This window comes from Sesamum indicum, linkage group LG9 (genome assembly GCF_000512975.1).
Source record: "Sesamum indicum cultivar Zhongzhi No. 13 linkage group LG9, S_indicum_v1.0, whole genome shotgun sequence".
Taxonomy (NCBI): Eukaryota; Viridiplantae; Streptophyta; class Magnoliopsida; order Lamiales; family Pedaliaceae; genus Sesamum; species Sesamum indicum.
The window spans coordinates 9,675,676-9,686,729 of NC_026153.1; the positions used below are offsets into that span (position 1 = coordinate 9,675,676).

At 37.8% G+C, this 11,054-nt stretch overlaps 1 protein-coding gene across 1 annotated transcript in view; it reads left to right on the forward strand.

The window, feature by feature from the left end:
• LOC105171194 (bergaptol O-methyltransferase) overlaps positions 1 to 5,874 on the forward strand; it is a 10,617-nt gene extending 4,743 nt beyond the window's left edge. Inside the window, exons 2-3 of the mRNA XM_011092225.2 lie at positions 5,167 to 5,231; positions 5,349 to 5,874. Of these exons, the coding sequence (XP_011090527.1) occupies positions 5,167 to 5,231; positions 5,349 to 5,495 (212 nt within the window). The 3' untranslated portion in view covers positions 5,496 to 5,874. The remainder of the gene's footprint in view (positions 1 to 5,166; positions 5,232 to 5,348) is intronic.

Here is an 11,054-nt window from a genome sequence, read left to right on the forward strand (position 1 = left end):
AAGTAATCTGTTTTCCTTGAAATTGAGTACCATTATCTGATATTAGTATTCTTGGTATCCCAAACATGCAGATTATATTTTTCCAAATAAAGTTTATCATTTCTCTTTCAGATATTCCAATTAGGGCTTCAGCTTCCACCCATTTGGAGAAATATTCGACCTCAACCACTATAAACTTCTTCTAAGCTCGAGCAGGAGGGAAAGGGCCTAGAATATCGATCCCCAATTGGTCGAAAGGACACGCGATCTGGATTGGTTTCATTGGTGCTGCCGATGTATTGCGAGGCATATTTCTGGCAAATTTCACACTTCCGAACAAATTCCTTCGCATCATTTATCATTGTCGGCCAAAAGAATCCTTGCTTTGATATTTTTTATGCTAGCGACCTGGCTCCTGAATGGTTACCAAAGCTTCCTTCATGAATTTCTTTCATAACATACTTGGCCTGGTCGTCGTCTAGACAGTTGAACAATGGTCCTTCTATGGTTCTCTTGTAAAGGTGAGGTTCAAACAGCGTGAGCCTGGGTGCTTTAGATTTCAACCTTCTAACTCGTATGGGATTGTCAGGTAGGGTCCCTTCTTTAAAGTAGTCTATAATCTCATCTTTTCAAGGGCAAGGTGATTCCACAGTGTTAACTTCCATAGTTTCAGGGATCGCTGGTCGGTCTCTTATTATAATAGTGATTTTCGATCCTTGATACCTGATAGGAGTGCTCCAAATTTTGACAAGGAGTTGGCCTGATCATTTTCGCACCTTGGGACTTGTTGGATGGAACATTTGCCAAAACGTTGCATTAACGACTTAGCCTTCTTTCGATATGAAATCATAGATTTCTCTTTGGATTTATACATCCATCGATCTGCACTGCTACTAGTTTTGAATCGGTAAACATTTCTAAGTTTTTTACTCCAGCTTTGTAAGCCAATTCTAGAATTGCTCCAGCTTTGTAAGCTAATTCTAGACCCAGAACCAAAGCCTCATACTCTGCTTCATTGTTGGTTGTGGAGAAGGACAGTCTAGCCACGACCTCAATCTCTACGTCTCCTGGTCCTTGAATCAGTATTCTTGCTCCTCCATTACTGGCATTTGAAGATCCATCTACTTGTAACATCCAAGTACTTGGTTCATTTGCCAATTCCATTACGAAATCTGCTAGAATTTCTGCCTTTTTAGCAGTTCTGATTTGATAATCGATATCATACTCGCCTAATTCAACTGCCCATTTTATCAGTATTCCTGAAGCTTCGGATCGCGATAATATACTTTTTAATGGCTGATTGGATAGCACCACAACTTTGTGCGAATGGAAATAAGGTCGCAGTTTTGAGCTATTACTACTAAAGCCAACACAAACCTTTCGATTATAGTGCATCTCTTTTCTACTCCTTGCAGCATCTTACTTACATCATATACCGGGTTTTGGATTTTTTTATCTTCCCTTACGAATACTAAGCTAACTACATTATCTGACAGAGCTAGATAAAGAAATAATATATCTCCTTCCTTTGGATTACTAAAAGAGGCGGTGACCTCAAGTAATTTTTTAGGTTCTGGAATACTAGCTCGCACTCCTCCGTCCGTTTAAACTCCTTTGCTTTCCTTAATATTTTAAAGAAATGCAAATTTCGATCTGCTGACTTAGAAATAAAGCGATTGAGCGATGCGATCTTACCAGTAAGTTTCTGGACTTCTTTTATTGAGGTTGGCGATTTCAGCTTTAGAATTAGTTCTATCTTTTTTGGATTGGCTTCTATTCCTCGATTGCTGACCATGTAGCCTAAAAATTTTCCTCCGCTAACCCCGAACGTACATTTGCTTGGGTTAAGCTTCATTTCCATATGTTCTCATGATTGCGAAGGCTGCTTCCCGGTGTGTAAGATGACTTTCCGACCGCTGGCTCTTTACGAGCATGTCATCTACGTAAACCTCCATGGTTTTTCCTATTTGGGGTGTAAACATCCTATTCACCAGTCTTTGGTACGTGCACCTGTATTTTTTAGTCCAAAAGGCATTACATTGTAACAATAAATACCTTTTTATGTTATGATAGATGTTTTATCTTGATCTTCTGTTGCCATGAAAATTTTATGGTACCCTTGGTATGCGTTCATCATGGAAAAAAGTTCATATCCTGCTATTGAGTCCACCAGTTGATCGATCCTTGGTAGAGGATACAGGTCCTTTGGACATGCTTTGTTTAAATCCGTAAAATCTATGCACATTCTCCATTTGCCAGATGCCTTCAGTACTACCACAACATTTGATAACCAGTTTGTGTATTGGATTTCAGAGACGTACCCTACTTTCAATAATTTATTGACTTCTTCTTCGATGATGCAATTCTTCTCGACCCCAAACGATCTCTACTTTTGTTGTACTGGTCGCATCGTAGGATCGGCATTCAATCGATGGACTATTACCTTCAGACTTATTTCTTTGAAATCTGATGGGTTCCAGCCGAACATATCTGCGTTGCTCCGAAGAAATGCAATTATCATGGTTTCTAATCCTTCTGCCATTCTTGACCTAGTTCTGGTTATTTTTGAAAGATCTCCTTGTACCAGCTCTATCGCTTTGTGTTCATCTATGGGCTCTATTCTTTCGTTCATTCCTTTTTCCCATCCATCCTTGCTCAAACCTTCAAATTTCCTCTTTTTTTCAGCCATATCTCACTTTTTCAGGGACATGCTATAGCATCTCTTAGCCTCCACTTGATCGCATCCACCTCTCCCACCCCATTCTGTGTTAGGAACTTCATTTTCAAATGATAGGTAGAAACATAAGTGTTTTTGGCTTTGGTTCGCTTCCGATGGATACTGGTAATTCTATTGTACCCAACCACTCGACCTCGCTTCCGCCGAACCCGACAAGGGGTGTTCTCACAGGTTCCAGTTTTGCTCCATCTAAACCCATCTTTCTCAATACCTCTAGGAGGATAATGTCAGCATAGCTCCCATTATCCACCAGTACCTTATGGACAGTGAAATTGGCGATGTCCATCTTGACGACCATGGGGTCGTTGTCTGTTCCGATTCTTTCTCTAGCATCTTGAGCTCCAAACACGATCTCCTATTCTGTAGTAATGTTCATGATCTGTCTTCCTCTATTCGACCAATTTTTCTCTTTTGAACCTTTTTCTTGATCTTTTAGAATATCCTGCTTCTGAGCCTCCTGCTATAGTATGTATGATGCCTTTCACAGGCGCATTTTCCCTTAATCTTGGGTTTCTTTTTTCTTCGTCTCCTCTCTCTTGTCTTCTTTCATGGCTTCTAGACCTACTTCTGCGACCTCCTCCATCACGACCTCGCGGAACTTGGTTTTTGAAGTATCCTTAACGTACTAGTCGTTCTATTTCGTCCTTTAGTTGATAACATTCTTCTGTGTCATGGTCCTTCTCTCGATGAAACCGACAGTACTTGTTCGAATATTTTTTTGCAGGGGTGAATCTTGTATGCCGTGGCCACTACAGAACATCATTTTTCTCTACCATCATCAGGTTTTTTGCTCGTGTCATGTTTAGCGGCGTATATTTGTGGTATTTTAGCTAGTAGGGGGGTTCTCTATTTCTGTCCTATTTTGGTTGCTTGTCTCCTTCCTTCCTCTGTCGGTCGTGATCTCTCCCGCGGTCCGAGCTAAATCTCCACTCCCCATCCTTCATGGCGTTCATCTCTTTTTCATCTATATATTGCTGTGCTAGGCCCATAAGTTGTTCCACATCTGTAGGGGGGTCCCTTGCTAGAGCAGATGCAAATGGTCCTTTTTTTAAACCATGGATGAGGATGCTAACCATCATATCAATCCTCAGATCTTGTACCTCCAAGGTTTCATTATTAAATCTTCCCATAAAATTCTTTAGTGTCTTAGTTTCCTGCTGTCTTATGGTGAATAAATGGGTTGCGGACCTTTTTTGTTTTCTTTTACTCACAAAGCAGAATGTGAATTTCTGCACCAATTGTTCATACGATTCTATGTTGCCGATGAGAAGATTGGTGAACCATTCTTGTGCTTTACTTGTGAAAGTGGTAATAAAAATTTTGCATTAATAGGACCTGATTGCCCATAAAGATTCATTACCAGATCGAAAGCTGCCAAATGCTCCTGTGGGTGTTTGGTTCCATCATACTTAGGGAGGTCTGGCATTCTTGAAATTTGGGTTTACGATTTCTGTTAATATCTTGTTGCTGAAAGGCGAGTTTTTGTGGTGCGATACTATCTCCCCCCTCCGTTTGAGTTCGTCTATCTTCTTTCCTAATATCGCGATCTGCTTGGTGGTCCCCTCAATTGGTTTGTGTCTCGACTGCTTGACCCGACCTTTGACGTTGCTCGATTTTTTCCAATTTCTCGTTTACTCGTCTCTTTTAACACCGTTCCATGTTGTTTCTTTTTGTAGCTTCTTTTTTCAATAGGCGTTGTCCTTCTGAGTTCATAGACCACGATAGCGTTTCGTCCTGCTTCCATCATTTGCTGTAATTCTAGTCTCGTTAACTGGATAGTTGGTTCCATGGCTACTAAAGTTGTCTCCATGCGTAGCAAATTTCCTTTCGAGTTCCCTTCCATGTTCTTCTTTATATCCTCAGGGGTATTTCCCCTAGACGGTGCCAAATTGATCGGCCTAAATAATATGACCCTGCTTAGCGATCTCAATTGAGTCATGTCGCCAAGCGAACCTTTAATAGGACCTGAGGATCAAAGAATAAAACTTGGACTAGTCGGGTTCGTCCCCAACGAAAACTCTCCGTCACCCAAGTCAATAGGAGATCGAAATAAATATGTGTACTGCAATAATTGGTAAAGTAATCGAATGCTCAAAAAATTCCCTCGAATCAGACATCTAGTATTTATAATGTTGACATTGGACATTGGTAAGGATACGTGTCATAATCCTGGGCTCCCAGCCTTCCAATCGGAGGACTATCGTTATTCTAGCGTCTAGATCACACACCGGATATGTTTCCACAAACCCAGTCGTAGATCTCACATGCAGATTTCCAACTTTGGGTTTTTAGGTTTCAAGACATACTTTGAGTTGTAATACCTCTTTTACCCTTAATGAGGGGTATTTCTATCTTTTGGTAATTCTACCTTTATCAGTCAGTGTATTGGAGGGACGAATGTATGTCATGCTTTCTTCTTGAAAAATGCTATAAATGAAGTTTTGATGCAGGCATAGAGCACATTAGAGGGGATATGTTTGTTGAAGTACCAAGAGGAGATGCCATCTTACTCAAGGTATATATATATGTGCGCCATATATAGTTTATATATGATTTATTATTTTTATGTCTTTTAATAAAGCTTAAAGAGTATAAAGTAAAATAATTTGGTGTTTTTATAATTTTCTAATAGTTTATTCTGCACAACTGGGATGATGAGAAATGCAATAAGTTGTTGAAGAACTGCTACGAGGCATTGTCAGACAAGGAAAAGGCAATGGTGATGTCCTTCCAAATAGCCTCCAAACTAGTGCTCATGCAAAGTATGCCTCTGCATTGAACACAATTATGTTGACTATGTTGGAAGGAAAGGAAAGGACAGAGGATGAGTTCAAAGTCTTGTCAACAAAAGCTGATTTGGTAGAGTTCAAATTTGTTTGTTATGTGTATGGCATTGGGTTGTGGGAGTTCATTAAGTCAGTTTAAGCTCATAATAGTCGACAATATATTTTCAGGGGGAAATAATAGTTTTAATCTCATAAGTCAGACTCATGCCACTTTTGGTCCCATTCATTACGGGATTAGCATTTTTATTACCATAACTTATAAAAATTGACACTTTTGGTCTTCATGCACTTCTCCATTTATAATTTAACGATGTAGGTCACGTGCCTAGCATGTTGTCATTAAGTATTTTTTATTAGAGGAAAAATTTGACGTTTTTTTTAATAGTAGCATATGAGTGCTTCATTTGGCCTACTTGATTCACTTATGAAAGACATGATTCTTCGTATTACTTCTATTTGACTTCAACTTATAGGCTTCATTTACTTATAGGACAATCCTTTACTAAATAAATGATTAAAAAGCGCAGTGTTAATTGTATGGTGTTTGCTTACTTGTACTAAGAAGAGCTCACTAATTTTATATTTCGTTTAGTTTGATGGTTCCATGTCATTTTGGTTGCAAAATGATAATTTAGTCCTTGTTTTTCAAATTTAAGGCGACAACAAAAGGTTTGGCCCCAAATTATAGTATTTGCCCTAACCTAATCTTCCACTGGTTGGAGATTTTTTGCTGGAGAGGTCCAAATTGAAAGTTGCCGATTTCATCTAGACCTAGGTATAAATTTTTGGATAGTTCTGAATTTGTAATTTGAAGCTCCAAATGTTGTTCTTCGATTTCAAAACTAGAATTTTTTCGAATTTGTTACTTCAAAGCTTGTAAGAATTGGAATATAAGAAATAGAGAAGGGTGTAGAAATCATTATCAAATGTAGAAGTTTGAAATCTTGAAGCAATCTATACGAATTTCTGCAGAATGTTATAGCTCTGTTTTCTGGATTCTTGTGAAAGAAGCTGGATACAAATGTATATATAGAATTTTAGGTGCCAACTGCCTATAACTACCGTGCTAGTTTACTAATAAAAGTGTTCAGAATGAAATAGCACTTGCGACTTCTATTCTACTGCTGAAACTTATAAATCGCATAAAACTGCTAATAAAAGCGGGAAGCCTCTTTCACGTTTCTTCATCACCTTCTGCAGGCCTGCTGTTCGTTGAAGAAGAAACTCAAACTCTGCAGCATTGCTATCATCTGCTTGATGTATTTTAACATGCCCTCCTCAAGTGAAACTTGTTGATATATTAACAAGATTCAACTTGGAAATAAGAAATATGAATCTTGGCCCTGGTAAAGTTTTAGTAAACACATCTGGCGACTGTACCTTGGAGGAAATATGCACAGGATTAATGAATCCCTGTTTGTATTTTTCTCTTACCAAGTGACAATCAATCTCAATATGCTTGGTTTTTTCATGGAAAACCGGGTTAGCCGTGATATATAATGCAACCTGATTTTAAAATAAAACTTGATAGGTGTAGGAGGGATGATTTTAAAATCCTGCAGCAAGTTAAAGATCCAAAACAGCTCACATGTGGTTGTCCCCATACTCCTATATTCTGCTCCAGCTGCCGATCTTGATACGGTTGTTTGCTTTTTGGTTTTCCAGGAGATTAGTGATCCTCCCAAAAATATACAATATCCAGTGAGTGATTTTCTTGAGTCCTTGCAACTTGCCCAATTTGCATCGCAGAATGCCTTAAGTTCAAAGTTGTCATCTGTGTTGAGTTGCAGTCTTCTGTTCATAGTTCCTTTGAGATATCTAACCAAATGAAGTGCTGCATTCCAGTGTGATTTATATGGGAATTGCATGTATTGGCTTAGTTGTTGTGTCCCATGAAAAATATTCGGTCTGGTAAATCCCAAATACAGCAATCTTTTCACAAGTCTCCTGAAACTTTCAGGATTTTTCAGCTGTTCCTCTTCTGAGCTGCTGAGTTTTATTCCCATAGGTAGAGGTGTACTAGTTGCCTTAACTTCTGATAGCCCAACATCATCAATTATATCCTTAATATATTTTGTTTGGGACAAGACAATGCCCATGTTTGACCTGCAGATTTCAACACCAAGGAAAAATCTGGCCTCTCCCAGATCTTTTATAGTAAACAGATTATGCAGGTAATTTTTGATTTCAGAGATAGTGTTTTCACAAGGTCCTGCTAACAAAACATCATCTACATAAACTAGTAGACAAAAGAAACCTTTTTCAGTTTCTTTAGTAAATAGGCAATGATCAAGTTTGGATTGATTGAAGCCATAATTTTCTAATTGTAAAGTGAATTCTTGATTCCATTGCCTAGAGGCTTGCTTAAGATCATACAAAGATTTCTTTAATCTACAAACATGATCCTTAGGCACACAATAGCCCTCAGGTGGTGACATATGGATTTCTTCATTCAAAAATCCATGCAAGAATGGATTATAAATATCTAGTTGGTGTAAGTGCCAATGACATTTTGCAGCTACAGCAAGTAGGGTTGTAATTGTTACTGCTTTAGCTACGGGTGAAAAACTATCTAGATAGTCTACCCCTTCTATTTGGTTGTATCCCTTGGCTACAAGCCTAGCTTTGTATCTATCTATAGTCCCATCTTGTTTAAGTTTCAACTTGTATACCCATTTACAACCTATAGCCCTTTTTCCTTTGGGAAGTGCAGTAATTTCCCATGTTTGATTATCTTCTAAGGCCTTAATCTCATTATCCATAGCATCAACCCATTCTCTTGTCTTAATGGCCTCACTAAAATTTTTAGGCTCTCTAGGGTTATTAGCAGCAGTAAGAAAGCATTTATGTAGGTAAGGAGAACACAAAACAGCAGGTATATCAGTTTTAGTCTGTGCATGAGTGCATACATAATCATTGAATCTAACAGGTCTGTTAGTGTGTCTATTTAATCTTCTGGGAACAGGTAAATGGTCAGTCTCATTATCTTGTATTTCATTAGTATTAATATCATTATCAGTTTCATTTATGTTTGATTCTTGTTGATGGTTCTCATGATAGCTTAAATTATCATCAGATAGTATGTTAGGCAAAGAACAACTAATAGGATCAGTAGAATAGTTAGCAAAAGGAAAAACATTCTCATTGAAAATAACATCTCTAGACTCTATCATAGTCCTTTTATTAAGATCATAGACTTTATATCCCTTTTGATTAGGAGCATATCCAAGGAAAACACATGTTATACCTCTTACATCAAACTTACACTTGTGAGGTTGATTATTAGCAGCAAAGCACATGCATCCAAAAGTTCTGAATAATGAATAATCAACAGGTTTATTGAAAAGAACTTCATAAGGAGTTCTCCATTCTAATATAGGAGTAGGTGTTCTATTTATTAAAAAGGTGGATGTTAAAATAGTTTCTGTCTAGAACATCTTGGGTAAATTGGCTTGAAACATTAGACATCTTGCCACTTGTAATAGGTGTTTATGCTTTCTTCAAACTACACCATTTTGTTGTGGGGTGTAAGTACAAGTAATTTGGTGTATTATTCCTTCTTCCTAAAAATTTTTTTGGCATTGTTCACTTAAAAATTTAGGTCCATTATCACTTCTAATCGTTTTGATTCTTTTATTAAATTGTGTAAGAATCATCTTATGAAAATTCTTTAGCAATTCTAGAGCTTGTGGCTTATAATGCATAAGGTATGTCCATGTAGATCTACTAAAATCATCCACAATAGTTAACATATGAGTGCATTTAGATATTGAATACTCATTATAGGGACCCCATAGATCAATATGTAAAAGATGAAAACATTCTTTAGAGAAAGAAATGCTTAAAGGAAAATGTTGTCTCTGTAGTTTTGCCTGTGGGCAAATTTCACAACATGTAACATGTTCTTTTTCATTGTTGACTAGACCAGTGTGTATCAATACATTGTGAGATAAGTGGCCTAGCCTTTTATGCCTAGTTTCTACAGAAATATGTGATGCATTAAGACCAAAGGTACTAAGGCTACACACAATATCCTTTATAGTATTGCTGTCAAAGGATTTTCTGTTCAAAATATAAAGTTTTCCTATAAGAAGGCCCACTGCAATAGTGTCTTTAGTCTTGTGGTCCTGCATCAGACAATAAGAGTCAAGAAATTCAATTTTAATGTTTGATGATGCACATAAACTGCTAACAGACAATAAATTGAAGTGTAAACTTGGGACATATAAGATGTTTTTCCAGATCAGTTTATCATCAAGCTTCATATCCCCTATGCATATCACTTTATGTTCTGTTCCATCAGCAAGATGGATGTATTTACTGCCTATTTCAGTCCTTTTATTGGTTAAGAGTAGATCATTATTGCACATGTGAGTGGTGGTGCCACTGTCTATTATCCAAGAAATTTCAGAACTGATGGTGAAGTGTTTAGTAATTTTACCTAAGTAATCAACGTAGTTTCCATCAGTGAGTGCTAGTGTTTGAGGTTTGAATCCACCCAGAATTTTGTGCAATTCAGACTTCAAGACTTGAGCTATTGCTTTCTCATCAATCATCCTGTTGGTTTCTTCCTTCATTTCTATGACAACAGCAGCTTTGTTGATTCCAGTAGCATTCCTCTTTCTTTATTCAATTAGGCTCTTGTACCAATCGGGGTACCCATGGATCTCGAAGCATACTTCCTTGAGGTGCCCTTTCTTACCACACTCCTTGCATATTTGAGACCTCTTGTTAGCAAAGTTTCTTTTGTTTTGAAAGGTTCTTGGAAATTCTTGTTTCTTGAAGGCTTGCATCGCCATATTCTGAGATGCATACTGAGGTTCTGTGTTGGTATCTTCCTATTTTTCAATTCTAAGTACCATAGAAAAGGCTTTGCTCACATTAGGATAGGGTTCCATCATAAGAATTTGACTCCTTACGTGGTCATAGGAGTTATTCATTCCCATTAAGAACTACATAAGTTGATCCGAGCTCTTGGCATCTGCGTTTTCCTTTGCTGCAGCGCATGTGCAAGGACAAGTGCAATTTGGAGTGGGTGTAATGCAGGCCAATTCGTCCCATAGCCTCTTCAATTTTGAAAAATACGTAGAGAGATCCGAAGAACCTTGTGATAGTGATGCGAGTTTCCTTTTTAGACTGTACTCCATTGGACTGTTGCTTTGTCCATATCTGTTTTCAAGTTTCGCCCATAGTTCGTTTGCTATTTTGTGTACATAAAGCTCTCCACAATATTTCTTAAAATTGAGTTCAAGATCCATGAGGTAACTAAGCTGTCTGCCTTAATCCACTGTTCGAATTCTTTTGTATTTCTTTCTGGTATTTCTGCATCCTTGTTTATGAAATTCATCTTCGTTTTAGCTGTCAAGGCCAATTTTATTGACCTGCTCCATGATAAGAAATTCGAGCCGTCAAAGGGGGTGGTGACTAGACTCAATCCAGGATTGTCACTGGGATGGATTTTGAGAGTATCAAGATCTTCTGTCATTCTTGATTTTCTTTATGAATCTTGTGATCAAGATGAAGACGCAACAGATTTTCTTTGTTTGAACTGA